The sequence below is a fragment of the Malus domestica genome, chromosome 05 (genome assembly GCF_042453785.1).
Source record: "Malus domestica chromosome 05, GDT2T_hap1".
Classification (NCBI taxonomy): Eukaryota; Viridiplantae; Streptophyta; class Magnoliopsida; order Rosales; family Rosaceae; genus Malus; species Malus domestica.
The window spans coordinates 15,635,246-15,655,515 of NC_091665.1; the positions used below are offsets into that span (position 1 = coordinate 15,635,246).

The window sequence follows — 20,270 nt, forward strand, 5'->3', positions numbered from 1 at the left end:
TAAGTTAAGCATTTTGAATTTTTTTTACTTTCAACAGAAAAACCAAACCTGTAATAAAAAACAAAAGACCAAACCTATCGTGAAAACCATTAAAAATATAGAAGAGAAATTGAGTCAAATTTAACTTTTGACTTCACTTAAAACCAAACCTTTTGAGTGGGTTGAAGGAGGGGTTACATTAAATTAGTATATGAAATTCGAACGAAAATAAAAATAATATAAACATAAAAACTAATATCACAATAATTCTTTCCCTCCAATCTCCTCCTCCTTGTTGTATAACGCATGTGAGGGTTGTAGAACAAATTGATGATAACGATGACACAATTCAAGAACTTTCTCCTACTTTCCCAACAACTTTGAGACCTTCGAAATAGATTACAATGTCAAGATCAACTTGAGAAGGCAACCATGGCTACGCGTAGAAGAATGAGGATAAATGTTGGCATGGACATAAGTAGAGAAGAGGAAGGATTGTTGAACAAAAGCAGTAAAAGAAATAAAATGAAGCTCATTAAATATGCGGTAGAACTTTAAGCCATCAAATTTCTTTTAAACGATTTAAATGAAAAGTTTGAGATGAGATATGAGAGAAATAAGAGGGAGATAATCCAAGTCCTTAAAAAAGAGGGTTTAAGGTCATCTCCAACCGAAGGGTCCAGAGGGCCAAAGGGTTGAAAATAGCCCGAAAACCGTCTCCAACCAAGGGTTAGGCCATAGTGCTGTGGAATGTGAGAAGGCCCCATGGAATCGGAAAAGGCCAAAGGGCTAGAGGGTTGGCCACTTCCGACCAGCCCCAGGTTGGCCAGAATTTTTTTAAATGTGTTTTATATTAAGTAATATAATGTATTCCTGTCGCCTATATTCGACAGGAATTCTTAAGAATAAATTCAAATGCAACGGCTAGTTGACTAGCCGTTGCATTTGAATTTTTTTTTTTTATAGTTTTATTATTATTTTTTATTTACAAAATTTTTCATATAACTTCTATTTTTTCCTGTAACTTTTATTTTACAAAATTTGTTTCTTATTTGTTTTAATTTCATTTTTTCATATAACTTCTATTTCACAAAATTTGTTTCATTTTATTTTAAATTCTTTTTTTTCCTATAACTTCTATTTCACAAAATTTGTTTCATATTTTTTTTAAATTATATTTTTTTCCTATAACTTCTTAAGCCATTATAGAACATTAAATTAAATTAAGTAACTGAAACAACATTAAACAATATGAAACAACATTAAATAACATTAACCAATATACAAATTATACAACATAAAAAAACATTTATCAACATGAAACTTAAACAACATTTTTAAAAACGTTAAATAACATAAAACTTAAACGCCTTCTCCACGCTTCTTTTAGCCCAAAGATGTGCAAGGCATGAGAACATATCATTCTATAGCGCCTCATGTACTCATTTATAGAGATACTACCAGTTCTTGAATTGAAAGGCAAAATAAGCCCATCATATATTTTTGCACGAGCCCTTCTTGACCTATTTGAATCTTCTTGGTCGTCATCGTACTCTCCATCAATATACCAATCTCGCTCATACTCCACTATCATATTGTGTAATATGATGCAAGACGTCATGATGGAGTCCAAATTTTCTCGACTTCACCCTCTTGCCAGTTCGCTAATGATCTTCCACCGTGCTTGTAGAATACCGAAAGCTCTCAACATTTTTCCGGTATGCCTCTTGGTGTAAGGTAAACAACTTTTCTGCATCATTCCTAGGGTTTGGAATTGCTTGGACAAGTGTCGCCCACTTTGGGTAGATGCCATCTGCCAAGTAATACCCCATATTATATTGACTATCGTTGATGTAGTAGTCAAGTTGAGGTGCTTTACCTTCCGTCAAGTTATTGAAGAGGGATGAGCGCCCAAGAACTGTAATGTCATTTTGGGATCCAGGGACTTCAAAGAAAGCATGCCAGATCCATGTGTCATATAAGGCAACTACTTCTAACACAACAGTTGGCTTTCTCGACCTTCCGCTAAAGCCTCATTGTCATCCAGTGGGACAGTTCTTCCAATCCCAATGCATGCAGTCTAATGACCCTATCATGCCCAGAAACCCACGGTCTTCAGCTTTGCGAAGGAGCTGATTCAGATCTTCTTGATTTGGCTCACGGAGGTACTCGTCTTTGTAAACCTGAACAATTATGTCACAAAATTGTTCAAGAGTATCAAGGCATGTAGACTCAGACATGCCATGGGTTTCATCATTCGAATCAGTTGGGGAGCCATAGGCCATCATTCGGAGTGCAATAGTAACCTTCTGATGAGGTGAGAAACCAAGGCGGCCTGCTCTGTCCCGCTTCTATCCAAAGTACAGATTGACCTGCTGGACATCACGAAGTAAACGCTCGAAGACATGACGCCTCATCCGGAAGCAATGTTTGAAATCCTCTTCTGTGTACACTGAGTTGGGTTGAAGTAGTTGTTCATCAGATTGGCATACGTCATCGCTCTGTTTCGTGGTTTGTAAAAACGACCAGCAATAGAGCCACCCAATCGAGGTTGTTTCTTAATTGGCTGACACACCATGGCCGCAACTATGGCTGCTGCTATGTTTTGTTTGTTGCGCCTTACTTGAACTTCTTCATCAGACTCCTCATCTTCTCGTCTCATTTGTGCACATTTTGCTTCTCTTTTGGAATTGGATGAGGACCCCCAGTTGGAATTTGAAGAGGATCCAAAGTTGGAATTCATTGCAAACTTGAATTGAAAGAGATTGAATTGAAATATATTGAATTCAAAGTTGTGTGAATTATATCACAATATCCACCCTATTTATAGCAAAAAAAATTCAAATCCAACGGCTAGCTGACGTCACTTAGCCGTTGGATTTAAATTTAAGTTGTAGTTTTAAAATAATAAATTATGTTTGGCTTTATGGCCATTTGAGCCTTTGTTGGAGACGGTTTTTTGTGACAGGGTTAAAACGAGCCCTCTGACCCTCTGGCCCTCTGGCCCTTGGTTAGAGACGGAGGCAAATATGGCCCTATACTGTTCATTAAAATATTAATATCTTGGAGGAGCTTGGAGGGCTAGAGGGCTAAAATGAGCCCTCTGGCCAGCCATCGATTAGAGATGGCTTAAGATTCATTTTCAGCTTTCTTTGGGCTCGTTTGGAAGTGTTTTTAAAATAACTGAAAATGCTTTTGATGAAAGTGTTTTTGAAATCAATGGTTAATAAAAATGCAAGTGAACCTTAAAAACACTTCGAAGTGCTTTTGAAACCTAAAAATAATTTAGATATATTGCTAAAATGGTCCCTGAGATTTGCATAACTCATCACTTTGGTCCCTGAGATTCCAAATCGATAAAAGTGGTCCCTGAGATTGTCCACCATCCATCATTTTGGTCATTCCGTTAAAAACTCCGTTAAGTGTCCCAGAGCTCTTGGCCGGAAGTTTGGGTAATTTTCAAACCTTCGTAACTCAATCGTTTCTTAACCAAATTCGACCCATAATATATTAAAATGAAAATAGGAAAGTGTAGAATACGATTATACCTATTTCAAAGCCCAATGGTTGCCGGAGATGGTCGGAAAATAGCCTCAAAGTTGACTGGTCTGAGTGAAAACTTGAAAACTCGCCGGAAACTGGGTAAACTTTAAACGTTCATAACTTCTTCAATACTTAACGAAATCAAGTGATTCAATAGTTCTCGACGAGACAAAGAGAATGGTATTTTTTTTTTACTGCTAACTCTCCGTGGTTTGGCCAGAAAACGGCTCGAAAGTGGCTGTCTTGGTCTTAAGTTAGCCACTTTCGAGCTGCTTTCCGGTCAAACCATGACGAGTTAGCCATAAAAAAAGGTACCATTATCTTCGCTTCGTTTTTGAATCACTTGATTTCGTTGAGTATTGAAGAAGTTATGAATGTTTAAAGTTTACCCAGTTTCCAGCGAGTTTTCAAGTTTTCACTAAGACCAGTCAACTTTGAGGCTATTTTCCGGAAATCTTTAGCAACCATTGGGCTTTGAAATAGGTATAATCTTATTCTACACTTTTCTATCTTCATTTTGATAAATTATGGGTCGAATTTGGTTAAGAAACGATTGAGTTACGAAGATTTGAAATTGCCCAAACTTCCGGCCAAGAGCTCCGGGACACTTAACGGAGTTTTTAACGTAAGGACCAAAATGATGGATGGTGGACAATCTAAGGGACCACTTTTATTGGTTTTGAAAAGGACCAAAATGATGGATGGTGGACAATCTAAGGGACCACTTTTATTGGTTTTGAATCTCAAGGACCAAAGTGATGAGTTATGCAAATCTCAGGAACAATTTTGGCGAAAAAGAAAGGCTTTTAAGTTATTTAAAAGGAAACTTTAATAAAAAACTCCCGGTACTGTTCACTTTAACGAAAAACCACATTTTTACATTAAAAATTCAATCATAATACTATTTACTTTATCCTTTATTTTGTCTTGATCGTTAAAACTCAAAGTTTTCAAACACTGTCATTAGTTTTCCTTATTTTAAAACCCTTCCAAACTCACACCATCTTTGTGCTGGATGTTTGGGTACTTTTCTTTTGTCCTCCTTTTGTATAGCCACTGATAAAATAAATATATTAAAAAAAAAAAAAAAAAAAAAAAAAAAAAACTACTTTCTTTTGGCTGCCGATAAAAGAAAAGAGAAAGCCCCTTTTGGTGGTTTCGCATTCCTTTGATCATCTAATCCTTCAAGGCTGCTGCTTTTGCAAGTTTGTGATAGAAGAATGACCTCTGCGACTTTCAGCTCCATTTTTTCCCGAACCGGGTGCCTCCGCAAGGTCTGTACTCCTTATACTATTAGCTGTCTGTCTGTTTTCTCAGAAAATGCGGGAAAAAACCCATTTAAACCCTGCATTGTAAAATTTCAGTGAATTTAGAAACTTTGATTTGTTGGATTGAGTCTTCGAAGAAGTTGAAGTTTATTGATAAAGTTTCAAAATTGCAGGACGGGGTGAGCAGTTCGAAGGCCGATACGTGGAATGCGAAGAAGGTGTTTGTTAAATGTTCCGTGAGTACAAAGACCCAGAAAGCAGAAAAGGAAGTTCGCCTTGGTGTTCTTGGAGCCAGTGGTTACACTGGTTCTGAGGTATAAACCCTTTTCTTAATCAGTTCTTTCCTCTTCTTTTTTTTGAATAAATTCGATATTATCTACCAAGGAGTGGAAAGTTGGCTAAACCTCACAACATAAGAATACCACTAGATCCTAGTACTAATTTAATATATTGAATTGAACTGGGGAAGATAAGGAGATACTTTTTACTGCCCTGCAATGAACTGAGATTATCTTTCATTTTGGAAGATTGTTCGGCTCCTTGCAAACCATCCTCACTTTGGCATTACCTTGATGACTGCTGATAGAAAAGCGGGACAGTCAATAGGGTCGGTGTTTCCGCATCTAGTTTCTCAAGTAAGTTTTTGTTATGATTATTGTGTTTTCTCTTAGGACCAAAGACTTAAATTAAGATATGATTGGCATATTGAATGGAGCCTTAATGGCTGGGGCAATTCTTTAGTAGCTATCATTCTCTTTTTGTGTTTGCAGGATCTACCAAAAATGGTTGCTATCAAGGATGCTGATTTTTCTGATGTGGATGCTGTTTTTTGTTGTTTACCACACGGAACCACACAAGTTGTTTTTGCTTTCCTCTGTAGTGTCAATCCTTTCTCATTTTACTGCATCCGCTCCTCAATTCCTAACATGCACATGTTTATTGTTTCAATTGCAGGAAATTATCAAAGGCCTTCCCAGGAGTTTAAAGATTGTTGACCTGTCTGCTGTATGCATGGGATAACCTTGCATTGCTTTTGGAATTTGTTTGTTGGCATTCTACTGTACCTTAAAAGCTTCCATACGTTCTCATTTTAATGTTTACGTGATGCTGTTTTCAGGACTTCCGTCTACGAGACATCTCGGAGTATGAAGAATGGTATGGTCAGGTACACAGAGCGCCAGAGTTGCAGGTAAGATAGTCTCCTCTTCATATCAAAACTTGTATGGAATTATTAAGTCCACCATCTTCTAAAAAAAAAAAAAAATTAAATTAAAAAAAAAAAAATCTGATATGATTAATTTGTTGTCATAAAGTGCATTTTGGATTTGTAGAAACTGTATATACCTATAAAACGCAGGCACCATCTTGCTCTTATTTATTGGAACTTATTGCTCTGCTAATTTTAAAAAGTGGCTATCTTCTTGGATTCAGAAAGAAGTTGTCTATGGTTTGACAGAGATTTTGAGGGAGGAGATAAAAGGTGCACGCCTAGTTGCTAACCCTGGTTGTTATCCAACTTCTGTTCAACTTCCACTTGTTCCATTGATAAAGGTGTGTGTTATATATTTAAGTTCACAGAAAATTACATGTTCTTATGAAATATTTGCTCGAGGTCAATTCACTCCCTGTTTAAGATGTAACAACCTATATACAGACAGGAGAGTGTCACTCTCTGAAATAGAAACCATAATCAAGTATGCCTTATCATTCTCCTAATGCATTTTTCTCGCAGGCCAATCTCATTGAACCTAAAAATATTATTATTGACTCAAAGTCTGGTGTTAGCGGAGCAGGTTAGGATTTGATTGTAGTTTATAACATTTCCATGCAAAATTTTACCCTATATACTCTTAGTGCTCCATTGTTGACTTGTACAACCTGCTTAATCGTGCAGGGCGTGGTGCCAAGGAGGCAAACTTGTACACTGAAATAGCCGAGGGCATATATTCTTATGGTGTTACTCGTCACCGTCATGGTAAGATTTTGAATTTATACAAATTTTATATTTTAACTTGTCTGACAGAAGAAAAACAATCACGAGATATTCTTGGTACTTACAACAACAACAACAACAACAACAAAGCCTTTTCCCACTAAGTGGGGTCGGCTAACGAGATATTCTTGGTACTTATATAAAGTTATTTATTTGTGGAAGGATTGCCATGAATTTATGAAGAGGTAGAAACTTTAAACACTAGAGGTCATATGTGTGTTTTTATTTAATTACTTACATTAGGTAGTGACCTGGATCATCATTTTTGTGAAATTCAGTTCCGGAAATTGAGCAGGGACTATCTGATGCTGCAAGTTCAAAAGTAACCGTTAGTTTTACTCCACATCTAATGCCAATGGTAACTACTAGCCCCATATGCATTTAGAGAATCCATATTTTCCAATTCATTCTTTGCTAACAAAGGACTAAGCACTATTATATTTTGTCATTTAGAGTCGTGGTATGCAATCCACTATCTATGTGGAACTGGCTCCGGGGCTAAATTTCAAGGACTTGCACCAACACCTCAAGTTATCCTACGAGGTATACTGCTTTACTTTTTCTTTTGCTGCTTGGCTCCTTATCTCATCCATCTCTAATAATCAGTGTGAATAAAAGCGTTTGTATCGCATTTGGTCCCTGAAACTGAACTTTCAATTAAAATGGTTGTTGAAATTTAAAATCGATCAATTTGGTCCCTTAAAATGCATGTTGCACATCAATTTGGTCCTTCCGTTACGATTCTGTTATTTATTCTGTTAGTGTACTGGCGTGGCATACATGTGGGGCCCACAAGTCAACAACAACAACAACAACAACAACAAAGCCTTTTCCCACTAAGTGGGGTCGGCTATATGAATCCTAGAACGCCATTGCGCTCGGTTTTGTGTCATGTCCTCCGTTAGATCCAAGTACTCTAAGTCTTTTCTTAGAGTCTCTTCCAAAGTTTTCCTAGGTCTTCCTCTACCCCTTCGGCCCTAAACCTCTGTCCCGTAGTCACATCTTCGAACCGGAGCGTCAGTCGGCCTTCTTTGCACATGTCCAAATCACCGGAGCCGATTTTCTCTCATCTTTCCTACAATTTCGGCTACTCCTACTTTACCTCGGATATCCTCATTCCCAATCTTATCCTTTCTCGTGTGCCCACACATCCCACGAAGCATCCTCATCTCCGCTACACCCATTTTGTGTACGTGTTGATGCTTCACCGCCCAACATTCTGTGCCATACAACATCGCTGGCCTTATTGCCGTCCTATAAAATTTTCCCTTGAGCTTCAGTGGCCTACGACGGTCACACAACACGCCGGATGCATTCTTACACTTCATCCATCCAGCTCGTATTCTATGGTTGAGATCTCCATCTAATTCTCCGTTCTCTTGCAAGATAGATCCTAGGTAGCGAACAAGTACATAGGTTCAAGCTTTCCTTTAGTGAGTACAAGTGAATGATTTAGTACAAATGACATTAGGAAATATTGTGGGAGAATGATCTCGTAATCACGAAACTTCTAAGTATCGGAGTGTGGTGTCGTCTTGACTTGCCTTATCTGTCTCATAGGTAGATGTGGCATCTTCTCTGGAAGTACTCTTCCTCCATCCAGGGGTGGTATCTTTAACTGGTGGAGATGCACAAGGTAATGTATCAATTTCACTTGAAGCTTACTTGTAGTTTCAGGCTTGGTCAAGCGCGATACAAACCATGTAGTAGGAGTCCCCCAAGTCGCCGAGCTAGGGGGTCTGCTGAAAGAGGTGACAGACAAGGTAAGCAATCAGAGCTCCGACTGATTGTTCACCTTTTCCCCATCTTGCAGCAGCATGAAGGATAAAGAGAAGAAAAATGAGAAGAGATGATATGAGATACTTTTGCTTTTGAAGAAGTAACTTTCCACAGGCTTATTCTTGAACTGAGCTGGAGGGTTTTCTGGTTTCCTCCAGAGTATAAGGCCGACTGAAGAATTTGAGGGTCAAAACAAGTCCATCAAATCTAGAGTACGTTCCACCCTGCTGATATGGGATACTTTTGCTTTTGACAGAGTAATGGATGTATCGGCACGTGTGCTGTTACGCTTGTCTCCACATGCTTCCTTGTATCCTTCGCACTTGCCCTATCTGTTCCTCAAGCAGATGCGGAATCTTCCCTGGAAACATAAGATGTTGAAGATGAGTACTCGAGAGCAATGCCAGGTAAGTAATCAGGTAAGGGGTTCCAGGCAGTCAGTTCCTGGCTGGAAGCTTGATTCCAAGTGCTGACTGATTGCTCTCTTTCTCCTTGTCTTGCAGGTAAAAACAAGGCCAAAGGAAAAAACAGGGAAAAAGCATGATATGGGATACTCTTGCTTTTAACCCTGATGATATGAGATATTCTTGCTCTAGTATAGCTTGTTTGCAGAGGTATTATCGGGGGGAAAGAAAGCTGAATATTTCGAAAGGCTTCGTTGGGAGTGCCCTCTCAGATATGATGAAGGGTTGAGCATTTTTGCAGGTCTGCCTGTCCGTTGGGGATGGAGGTCGACATATATAGGAGTCTCCCTAACAACAAGTAGTAATGCTATTCCTTTACCCTGCTTGGTCATAGCACGGTAGTGGGAGCTGCCAGTTTCACATGTTTTAACTCTGTCAGAGCACTTTGAAAAAGTGGTCTGTGGTATTTGGCTCTCGAGATTCGGAGAACGATGCCTCTTCGATTTTTGAGAAAGCAATCATGTTGGGGGTCTGACTCTCGAGATTCGGAGAGCAATGTCTCTTCAATTTTTGAGGAAGTAATCATGTTGGGAGTCTGGCTCTCGAGATTCGAAGGGCGGTGCCTCTTCGATTTTGGAGCAAGCAATCTTGTTGGGAGTGTTGTCTCGAATGTGAGTAAAGGTTGGGCATGTTTGCTAGTCTACCTTGCCACGAAGCACAAAGGTTGACACACAGGGACTTTCCAATTATCCAGCAATGGTACTGTTCCTTTACCCTCTCTTCGATTTTGAGAAAGTAGTCATGTTGGGAGTCTGGCTCTCGAGATTCGGAGGACGGTGCCTCTTCGATTTTGGAGCAAGCAATCTTGTTGGGAGTGTTTTCTCGAATGTGAGTAAAGGTTGGGCATGTTTGCCAGTCTACCTTGCCACGAAGCACAGAGGTTGACACACAGGGACTTTCCAATTATCCAGCAGTGGTACTGTTCCTTTACCCTTGTGGGTAATAATATGGTAGCTAGACCTTCAAAATTTATGTGTCTAAACTTTGTTAGTGCTGTTTCTTTGCTATTCTTTTACCTTTCTTGGTCAGAGCGATGTAGTGGGAGCTGCAAGCTTCACGTGCTCAACTTTGGCAGAGAACTTTGGCAAAGTTATATGTGGTACCCATGAGCTATTGTTGCGTGTGGGAAGTGGGTGATTGAACAGTAAGATTCATGTGCTTTCTACTTCACCAGAAGTCTTCGACAGAATGCCCATAATTTCTGCAAAGCTGAGTGTGCGTGTGACAGGTGCTGACAAGGCTAGAAAAGTAGGTGCCTCTTCGATTTCTGAGATTGGCCCTCGTGGTCTCTGAGCAGCCCAGCTTTTGAGAAAGCGAGCGCCTCTTCGATTGATTCGGAGAACGATGCCTCATCGATTTTTGAGAAAGCAACCATGCTGGCGGTCTGGCTCTCGAAGATTCGGGGAGCAGTGTCTCTTCGATTTTTGAGAAAGTAATCATGTTAGGAGTCTGGCTCTCGAGATTCGGAGGGCGGTGCCTCTTCGATTTTGGAGCAAGCAATCTTGTTGGGAGTGTTTTCTCGAATGTGAGTAAAGGTTGGGCATGTTTGCTAGTCTACCTTGCCACGAAGCTTCTCTTCGATTTTTAAGAAAGTAGTCATGTTGGGAGTCTGGCTCTCGAGATTCGGAGGACGGTGCCTCTTCGATTTTGGAGCAAGCAATCTTATTGGGAGTGTTTTCTCGAATGTGAGTAAAGGTTGGGCATGTTTGCTAGTCTACCTTGCCACGAAGCACAGAGGTTGACACACAGGGACTTTCCAATTATCCAGCAGTGGTACTGTTCCTTTACCCTTGTGGGTAATAATATGGTAGCTAGACCTTCAAAATTTATGGGTTTAAACTTTGTCAGTGCTGTTTATTTGCTATTCTTTTACCCTTCTTGGTCAGAGCGATGTAGTGGGAGCTGCAAGCTTCACGTGCTCAACTTTGGCAGAGAACTTTAGCAAAGTTTTCTGTGGTACCCATGAGCTATTGTTGCGTGTGGCAAGTGGGTGATTGAACAGTAAGATTCATGTGTTTTCTACTTCCCCAGAAGTCTTCGATAGAATGCCCATAATTTCCGCAAAGCTGAGTGTGCGTGTGACAGGTGCTGACAAGGCTGGAAAAGTAGGTGCCTCTTCGATTTCTGAGATCGGCCCTCGTGGTCTCTGGGGAGCCCAGCTTTTGAGAAAGCGAGCGCCTCTTCAATTTCTGAGATCGGCCTTTGTGGTCTTTGAGCAGCCCAACTTTTGAGAAAGCAAACGCCTCTTCGATTTCTGAGATCAACCCTCGTGATCTCTAAGCAGCCCAGCTTTTGAGAAAGCAAACGCCTCTTCGATTTCTGAGCAGGCGCCTCTTCGATTTCTGAAGCTCCGTCGAGTGCAGATTTTTATAGGGGCTGGCATTAAGTTCCAAAGCACACTTGAATCTCCACCAGTAGAAGCTTCATTTTTGCACTTCTAAGATCTTGATTTGTCCGATCTCTTCTCTCTTCAACACCTTTGAAAATGTCTGGCCCCTCCGACCGTCGTTTTGACTTGAACCTTGTTGAAGAGGCAGCCCCGCCTTCTCCAGACAACATATGGCGCCCATCCTTCGTCTCCCCTACTGGTCCTCTTACCGTTGGGGATTCCGTGATGAAGAATGATATGACCGCTGCGGTGGTGGCCAGGAACCTTCTCACTCCCAAAGATAACAGACTACTTTCCAAACGGTCTGATGAGTTAGCTGTTAAGGATTCGCTGGCTCTCAGTGTTCAGTGTGCAGGTTCTGTGTCTAATATGGCCCAACGCCTATTTGCTCGAACCCGCCAAGTTGAATCATTGGCGGCTGAAGTGATGAGTCTCAAACAGGAGATTAGAGGGCTCAAGCATGAGAATAAACAGTTGCACCGGCTCGCACATGACTATGCTACAAACATGAAGAGGAAGCTTGACCAGATGAAGGAAACTGATGGTCAGGTTTTACTTGATCATCAGAGATTTGTGGGTTTGTTCCAAAGGCATTTATTGCCTTCGTCTTCTGGGGCTGTACCGCGTAATGAAGCTCCAAATGATCAACCTCTGATGCCTCCTCCTTCTAGGGTTCTGTCCAGTACTGAGGCTCCAAATGATCCCCCTCCGGTGCCTTCTCTTTCTGGGGCTCTACCGACTGCTGAGACTTCTCCTAAGCAACCTTTGTGAAGGCTCCCTCTTGTGTGTTTATTTTGACTCATGTATATGTACATATTTGTAGCTTATCGGGGATATCAATAAATAAGCTTTCCTTCATTTCAACGTATTGTGTTAAATACACCAAAGCCTTATTCGCTAAGTTCTTTGAATTTTCTTTTGTTGAAGCTTGTATGTTGAAGCTTTCTGAGTGGAGCATGTAGGTTGGGGTAGTGTTCCCTTAATTTTCCGAGTGAGGAAAACTTCTCGGTTGGAGACTTGGAAAATCCAAGTCACTGGGTGGGATCGGCTATATGAATCTTAGAACGCCATTGTGCTCGATCCTGTGTCATGTCCTTCGTTAGATCCAAGTACTCTAAGTCTTTTCTTAGAGTCTCTTCCAAAGTTTTCCTAGGTCTTCCTCTACCCCTTCGGCCCTGAACCTCTGTCCCATAGTCGCATCTTCTAATCGGAGCGTCAGTAGGCCTTCTTTGCACATGTCCAAACCACCGTAACCGATTTTCTCTCATCTTTCCTTCAATTTCGGCTACTCCTACTTTACCCCGGATATCCTCATTTAAAAAAAAAAGTGTTTCAAAAGTTAAAAAACAAAGCCGAAAGTTTGACCTCATCTTCTTCGTTCTCTGAATCTGCCATCATGTATCTTTCTAAGCTCTCCTCAATATGTGCCAGGAGCCAAAATGTGGTCTTGTTCTTCAAACACACAACCTTCATTCTCATTCCAAAAACTCTCTCGGCTTCCTCTCTTTCCCTAAAAGATTCATCACTTTCCAAAGAATCCCTACCATATCCCGATCACCACCATCTGCATCCTCATAAATTCCATGTTGATTGGCCCTGGTTAGGCCAGCCGATTGAGGTTTCGGCTGAGGCGGTGGTGGTGGTGAGCTGTCTTCTAATTCAGAGTTGATGACAACAGAAGACAATGAATCAAAGACTAGTGGTGTTGCACTGCTGCTTCTGCAACTTCTTGTTTATATTGAGATGCAGGTCAGATGGAGCAGTTCATGTTTATTATGTCAATTTGATTTGAATTTCATTGCACCTACATTGCTTCAGCAACCACTCATTTTTCTTTTTTCATTTTTTTCTTTCTGTTTTTATAGATTTAGAAGTTTAAAAAATACAAATGATTTATGATTATTTTTATATAATCTAGTTGGAATCATACTTTTAGACTTGTGGGCCCCACACGTATGACACATCAGAACACTAACATAATAAATAACAGAATGGTAAGGGAGGACCAAATTGATGTGCATGTGCAACACCCATTTTCAAGTACCAAATTGATCGATTTTCAGTTTCAGGTACTATTTTGATTGAAAAGTTCAATTTGAGGGACCAAATGTGATAAAACCCTTTAATAAAACATGTCATATATATCTTGTGGCCCTTAATCTCCCTGCAGTGTAGCATTGGCAGTGGGAAGCACATTATTCTTGCGTTCATATTGCTTAGATGCCTATATCATATGTGTTTTTCTATACTCGTGTTGGTGCGATGGATGAAACTGTTGTTATCCTTAATCTTAACAAACCTATTTCCCTTTTTCAGGATGAAGAATTTGTAGTTGTGTTGGAGGAAGGAGCTGTTCCTCGCACTCATAATACTCGAGGATCCAACTATTGTTTCGTCAATGTCTTTCCTGATAGAATTCCTGGGAGAGCAATAATAATTTCTGTTGTATGTTTTATGTTCCCTGTCTTTGTTTTGAAAATTTCTGCTTCCAAGTTCCATGTGAGTCTCTGGACATATTTTGTTATCGGTTGACATGACAGCCAAGCTTTTGAATTTGTTGTTGCAGATTGATAATCTTGTGAAGGGAGCTTCAGGTCAAGCCTTACAGAATCTTAATGTGATGATGGGATTTCCAGAAAACACAGGGCTTCTTTATCAGCCCTTGTTTCCTTAGCATATAAGTTCATCGCACATGAGTAAGCAGATGAGTCTAAACTAGGTACTTTAGCTCTTGTGCCATTTTGGTTGCTGTTATCGTAGTAGCTTCTCTTTTGCATAAATACGATCGATCAACTTTATAATATGATCACCATTTTCGCTTGCTCCCTCGTGACATCTTTATTGTATAAGACCATCACAACATCGGGCAGGCTCTGTTGTTTATCGTTCATTGTCAGTCCAAAAAAAAATACATCTCACTGAGAATATCTTGACCTTCATTTCCTCATTCATATAACCCGAGATGCAATGTTTATCTGTTTTTCTTAAGATTGTATTTGGGCTTCTACATTACCTTGGCTGATAAGTTGCATTCCATTGATTGTTGCAGGTAGAAAAGCTGTTTGCAGGAGCTGCATGACTATTTCTAGGGCTTTGCTTTGGTTACCTCTAGTTTACAGATTTCAATTTCAAATTTTATTTTTTCTGATTCAGTTTTTAATGCTGATTTTCATTTAATTTCTGGGTTTAATTAAAAAAGCGATTGGCTTGTAATCTAGAGCATCCTGTACTCCGAAGAACTATAGAGTTTTTCGTAAATGGTATGCTTTCGATTTCTCCTGCTGTAGCCCTGGTGGGATTCTGATTTTAGGCTTATTTATCTAAGCACCTTATGTGCATTTTGTACCTATATTTTACCGTGTCTTACTTTCCTTACGCTTCATCTTTGTGTCTCACTCTCGCATTACCAATTTTAGTAATGAAAAATGAAAATAGTTAACGAAAAAGTAACTTTTATTTTTATTTTTAAATAAGAGTTATTCCCTTCATCCATTGATGACAGACTAATCTTTCTCTTCATGGATTCTCGGTATCACTTGAGACAGCGCCGTACTTCCCTAGTAATATGGTAGGTCAAAGAAAAGCTGGTTGGTGGCCCCAAGAAATGCGTTTGTAGAAGTTTGATTGGGTTTTCCAACCTTTGCTTGCTTTCCATTCGACCAACCCTTTAGTACAAAGAAGAAAAAGTATCAGCTACTTAGTACTATGGTATAATAGTATTTCTCTAATGGTAAGTGAGAGATCTTAGATTTGATTATCGTCGAAGACGAATTTAAATAACATTATTGCTAGTCCATTATAAGGTCTAATCTACTCCGCCAACTCCAACCCTTGGAGTAAGTCCTAAAATTTCCCTTCTATTCCCCCAAAACACTCCAACCCTTGTTCTAAAATGGGGTTCAGTGTTAGAACTCAAAAAAAACCCAAATTTCAGCCATGATTTAGCCCCAAATTAGTGGTGGAGCGCACATGTGAGAGTGAGAAGGCGCAATTAAAGCTCACCTACCAGGCAAGGACGCACGCATGTGCGACACGCGCCTCACCCACTAGGTCTCCTGACCCCACCCATGTGGCCATGTCGGCTACTTGTCTGTAAGAAGAAGGAGCCTAACGATTCTATTGCCTATTCCCATGGCTCTAATTCAAATGGACCAACGGTCTAGATTTATATTTGTTTTATATTTATAATTTCATTGAATCCAATGACTAATATTTAATATGATCAAATTCAACTGTATAAAAAAATATCTAACTACCCAAATTTAAATCAAAACAGCTAAAATAATTTTAAAAAATTATTTAACTCAAATTTCACCCAAAAACTCTATAAATACCTATGTATTTGTTCAAACATCCACACAAAACTCACTTTTCTCCTACAATTCTTCCAATTTTTCTTTTCTACCATCTTCCAAAATATTTCTTCCCATTTTTGTTTCATGTGTTTTGTGTTTATACATCTCTATCATATGTTTCATATTCTTCTGTAGTGTTTCATGTGTCGATTTAGTGAGTTTTCAATATTTATCGGAATTTAAATATTTTTAGGTTAAAATGTTCATAAAATTAATTTAGGATAGTCTACATTTTTTTTTAAAAAAAGTTAATTTAAAAAAAAATATAGCCTAAATTCATTTTTTAATAATCTAGGGCTAAAATTTTAGGGCAGAAATGTTGGAGCAAAAAACCTATTTCTGGGTTAAAACCTAAATTTTCAAGGCTAATAATTTTACGTTTTTCTCCAAAGGTTAGAGATGGTCTTAGTGTGGATAATATTTTTTTTTTAACACACGATATTATCTACACTAAGGAGGAGGGTGGGTTTAGTCTTATAATGAACTAGCAATAATGTGGTTTAAATTTACCTTTGGTGAGAATCAAACCTAAGACCTCTCACTTACAAGTGAAGAGGAATACCACTAGATCGTAATACTACGTGGCAGATAATATCGTTTGTTAAAAAAAAATATCAAAGACTTTGTAAAAGTCCATTTAAAGGGATGTGGGTAAAAAGTCCATGATAAACTCACTCATAGCTTGCAAACTGGGCCCGTGAGAGGCCCATTAACTGCCGGCCTCGAACTCGAAGGCATAATAGGCGCCACGCTTACAATGTGGCGCCAGTACCGGATCCTGGCTTTATCCCTCTTAAACCCTTCCTCACCCAAGAGACTGTCTGCAAATCGCTCTAACATCGAAGCGTTTCTTCAGCATCTTATCCTCCTTCACCAAACCATCCATGGCGTTTCGAATCAAAGAAATTTTCACCGAGTTGTAATTTTATTTATGTTTTAGTTCTTCTGGAAATTGCTCGAGCATTGGAAGCAGCAATGGCGACCCTTTATCCTTCTCACTTGTTATCTGCGTCCTCCCACCTCCAATCCTCCACTAAAATGGCGTTCAGGCCTCACCCTTCTCCTTCTTCCCATGCGCTCAAGGTAGGTTTTGTAATTTCTCTTCCCTTTCTGCCCCTTCTTAAAAATGAAATATTCTTGATTTTGAATATTAGGAAATGGGTTTCTAGAATTTGTATGCGATTTTTTTTTCATTCTCTTAGTTTGTGTTGATATAACCGAGTGCAATGACGTTCTAGGATTTATATAGCCGACCCCACTTAGTGGTATAAGGGCTTTGCTGTTGTTGTTGTTGTTGTTAGTTTGTGTTGATATGTTTGGTCAATTGGGGTAAAGAATTGTATAAAATGGGTCTATTTTTCACAAGGGGTTTGTAGCGCCGTTGGTTAAGAGCATTTATCCTTGCACATGAGTTCGAGCTTGCTTTTCCCCTCACCTAATATTGCATGTATAAACAAACCCAAAGCATTAACCCTCACACATGAGCTCCTGAGCTCGATTCCCTCCTCCTCTAGTATCGATTGTATACAAATCTGAAGCATTCACCCTTGCACATGAGGTCCTGAGCTCGATATCCTCCCCCCCCCCCCCCCCCCCAGTATCACTTGTATAAAAAAAGCGAAGCATTCACCCTGGCACACGTGGTCCTGAGCTCGATTCCCTCCTCCATAGTATTGCTTGTATAAAGAAACCCGAAACATTCACCCTCGCACATGAGGTCCTGAGCTTGATATCCTCCTTAGTCCTCAGCCCTCCCCTAATATTGCTTGTATAAAAAAATGTTTCCACTTTGTCAGCACAAGCATGTTATGATCTAAGAGAGACGTTTTGTGCTTGCTAATGGAATAAATTCAGAAACCTCCAAACATCTGATGTATCAAAATTAGGAATTATTAAATTTGGCAATACATTGTTTCTAGTCATTATCCTTCCCTAATGAATGTTGAAACTAGTTTGGTGTATAGATTTTTGTTAGATGGAGTTTAGTTGGATTAGGTCGAGTAGCATTTTCAGTTAACAAGTTTCATTTCATTGTAGATGGGTGTGGCACAGTGTAATGAAATACATGTCTTTGGTCAGAGTTTTAAGCCTTATGGGCTGCGTACAAATTCTCGGCACAATATCTTGCATGCGATAAATATGACTGCAGGACAGCCGGATGACTCGGGGAAGATGAAATTTGATCAGCTGATTGATAAAGCGAGACAAGTGTGGGAAAGTTCTCCACAGCCTGTCAAGAGCTTCCCTTGGAAAAGAGCAGCACAAAACTTTGTTCAACTCATCATTGACCTTATACTAGCAGTTGTCAAGTACTTGTGTGTACCTCTATTTGCAGTTTCCTTGCTTAGTGAAATGTCTTACTGTGCTCATGAAAGGAAGTTGTTTTTCATTCCTATTCCTGTCCTCTTTGGAATGACTATTGCCGAAGTCTTTAAACTGGCAGCACTGGATGCTTCTCCACGTCTTAAGGTAAAGTTACCTTGCTTAAATCTCCTACGCATGGTAGAAAGATTTGAACAAGTACAAAGTTGGGGTGGGTTTTTTCAGGAATGTGGTTTACTCTGTTGATTAAATCTTATTCAGAAGATCATTAGAAATTTTTTATATAAAGAAAAAAGGCGATCTTTAGAAATGATTGGTGACTACAACATACTTTTCCTGACTCGCATTTCTATACCCTCGCTTAGAATTGCTGCATATCTTGATAGTGGAGTAAAGCACTTGGAGGGTTTCTTCATTTTTCAATATTAGTTGTCTTAGGCGTCCTGCAATTTTCTTCTGTGAGTTCATTCTATTGGAACAGTTCTTATTGTCTGGTTTTAATTGTCAGGATGCAGAAGTTCCCTGGCATCTGATTCTTATGGCAATTTTCTTCACACTGCTCAAATTGCCGGGTCCATATTACCCATTTTGTGGGAGAATATTAGTCCCACACTTTGCTAATGGGGGTTTGTTGAGGACATTATGGCTTGCGTTTTTGTGGTACAGAAGACCTCAAAAGGCATTGAGAATGGCACCATCACAACATGCTGAAAGTGACAGTCAGTCTGAAGTTGAGCCAAATAAGCTCTAGCTCGTGCGTCCAAAACTGCACCAGGTATTTGTTAACTTTTTCTCTGTTTTCTTTTTTGAGTCTTTACTCTGCTCACTGTTCATAATAGTCTATACCATACCATATAGAGTAGGTGTTCTCCTCCATATAATAGTTATACATCTCCCACATTTCCTCGAGGCTTTCTTCTTTTGTTTAGTTGGTAAAGTGATTTAACTCTTCATGTAATCATTAATTCACCACCTTCCAGTTAAATGTTTTTTTCACGTCACTGAGCCGTATGTGTTTGCTTCCTTGCTTTGTGACCCTTTAATTTTTTTTTTCCAATATAATATAGATGAAATTTTCTCCGCAGAAAGAAATTACTCAAAGGGTGAAGCAGCATCGATTTGGAGATATAATGAGCGGTTCTTGGGATGCCTTTGGTGGTCTAGGTAACTGCTACACATTTTGCCTAGTTAGGAAACCTTTTTAACTCTCATTTCTATTTGTTTTGTTTGGTTGGGAGAGGAAGGCGTGCAGGTTTCGAGTAGCTAAGGAGAAATTTAATATTAAGTATGTCGGAAAATTATTGATACACGATATACAGATTCTTGAAGCTCTGTGTTGTGATTGTTTGTCTTCATACAAGTGTACCCTAGAGAAGGACATATTTAAACAGAAATCATCGACTTTACAATATACCATTGATTCCAAAATTATGGAAATTGTTAGAAGTTGGGTCGTAGTATAGGATCTTACACATGCTTCAGACCTATAGAAGTCATGCATGACCGAGTAAAAAGCAATTTATGCCCAACTATACTCCTTTAATTATACACGCAATGTATTGGGCAGGATATAGCAATTTTATACCACAATTCGATATGTGTTTAATGTATTCTTGGCTATACAAAAAACCGTAACTGGGTAAAAAACTAGAGGAACTCCAGAGAGCTCCATCCGCTGGCAGAGAAGCAATTTGTACCCCTTGTGCAACATGAAATTTTTCAAGGGGATCCATGTTGCGTCTTCACAGGAACGGCAACTCAAGGTTGAGTTTCTTCACTTGTGGCACTAACACAACAAATGTGACTCAAATGATATGTAGCTTGAGGGTTCAATTATAGCACAAATATTCTCAATCACACTTTTACAGATTGAGAGACTCTGGGCTATAACCTCAGTTACTTTTCTAAAACCTTCTCAATCGAACATCAATAGCTTGAAAAGATTTGGAATGAATCGAAACCTCAACTCCTAGTAATGCAAGCTATATGTTTAGTTGCTGAATGAATGGATCAATGCAACTTTTCCAATATCTTCTAGTTCAATATAGGAGTCTCTGTTAAAGGATTTCCTCAACCTCTATTTCGCACCTCTACGGGCTCTACGTTTTGGCGACTTGGGTCTGTTAAACGCACCTATTTTTAATTCACAAAACCTAAAAATGATGAGCTTGTTGATAT

General features: G+C 39.4%; 2 protein-coding genes across 7 annotated transcripts; both read left to right on the forward strand.

Annotated features, from left to right (window-relative positions):
* The first annotated feature begins 4,603 nt into the window (after positions 1–4,603).
* On the forward strand, positions 4,604–14,764 carry LOC114823311 (probable N-acetyl-gamma-glutamyl-phosphate reductase, chloroplastic). Of its 3 annotated transcripts, XR_011581290.1 has the most exons (15): positions 4,626–4,796; positions 4,964–5,104; positions 5,318–5,425; positions 5,561–5,647; positions 5,745–5,795; positions 5,908–5,979; positions 6,222–6,341; positions 6,523–6,583; positions 6,685–6,765; positions 7,062–7,141; positions 7,237–7,326; positions 12,847–13,164; positions 13,732–13,860; positions 13,982–14,134; positions 14,465–14,764. XR_011581290.1 is itself a non-coding variant. In XM_029098798.2 (14 exons), the coding sequence occupies exons 1-13, from the start codon at positions 4,743–4,745 to the stop codon at positions 14,087–14,089; spliced, it is 1,182 nt and encodes a 393-aa protein (XP_028954631.1). In that variant the 5' UTR covers positions 4,604–4,742; the 3' UTR covers positions 14,090–14,134; positions 14,465–14,764. The 3 variants fall into 3 exon arrangements, 2 of the variants coding, with proteins under 2 accessions (XP_028954631.1, XP_028954632.1); XM_029098798.2 differs by lacking the exon at positions 12,847–13,164 and having other exon boundaries at positions 4,604–4,796; XM_029098799.2 differs by lacking the exon at positions 12,847–13,164 and having other exon boundaries at positions 13,982–14,111.
* A 1,772-nt stretch (positions 14,765–16,536) lies between these two features.
* On the forward strand, positions 16,537–19,520 carry LOC114823309 (uncharacterized). Of its 4 annotated transcripts, none has more exons than XM_070822294.1 (4): positions 16,537–16,853; positions 17,808–18,239; positions 18,601–18,867; positions 19,178–19,520. In XM_070822294.1, the coding sequence occupies exons 1-3, from the start codon at positions 16,746–16,748 to the stop codon at positions 18,841–18,843; spliced, it is 783 nt and encodes a 260-aa protein (XP_070678395.1). In that variant the 5' UTR covers positions 16,537–16,745; the 3' UTR covers positions 18,844–18,867; positions 19,178–19,520. The 4 variants fall into 4 exon arrangements, with proteins under 4 accessions (XP_070678395.1, XP_070678396.1, XP_070678397.1 ...); XM_070822295.1 differs by having other exon boundaries at positions 16,539–16,853; positions 19,160–19,520; XM_070822296.1 differs by having other exon boundaries at positions 16,548–16,853; positions 17,850–18,239.
* Positions 19,521–20,270: the final 750 nt, after the last annotated feature.

Coding starts and splice junctions, on each gene's coding strand:
- LOC114823311 (XM_029098798.2), top strand. CDS start 4,743: ATGACCTCTGCGACTTTCAGCTCCATTTTTTCCCGAACCGGGTGCCTC. Junction 5,105..5,317: donor GTGGTTACACTGGTTCTGAG/GTATAAACCCTT, acceptor TCATTTTGGAAG/ATTGTTCGGCTCCTTGCAAA. Junction 7,142..7,236: donor CTCCACATCTAATGCCAATG/GTAACTACTAGC, acceptor TTTGTCATTTAG/AGTCGTGGTATGCAATCCAC.
- LOC114823309 (XM_070822294.1), top strand. CDS start 16,746: ATGGCGACCCTTTATCCTTCTCACTTGTTATCTGCGTCCTCCCACCTC. Junction 16,854..17,807: donor CTTCTTCCCATGCGCTCAAG/GTAGGTTTTGTA, acceptor ATTTCATTGTAG/ATGGGTGTGGCACAGTGTAA. Junction 18,240..18,600: donor ATGCTTCTCCACGTCTTAAG/GTAAAGTTACCT, acceptor TTTAATTGTCAG/GATGCAGAAGTTCCCTGGCA.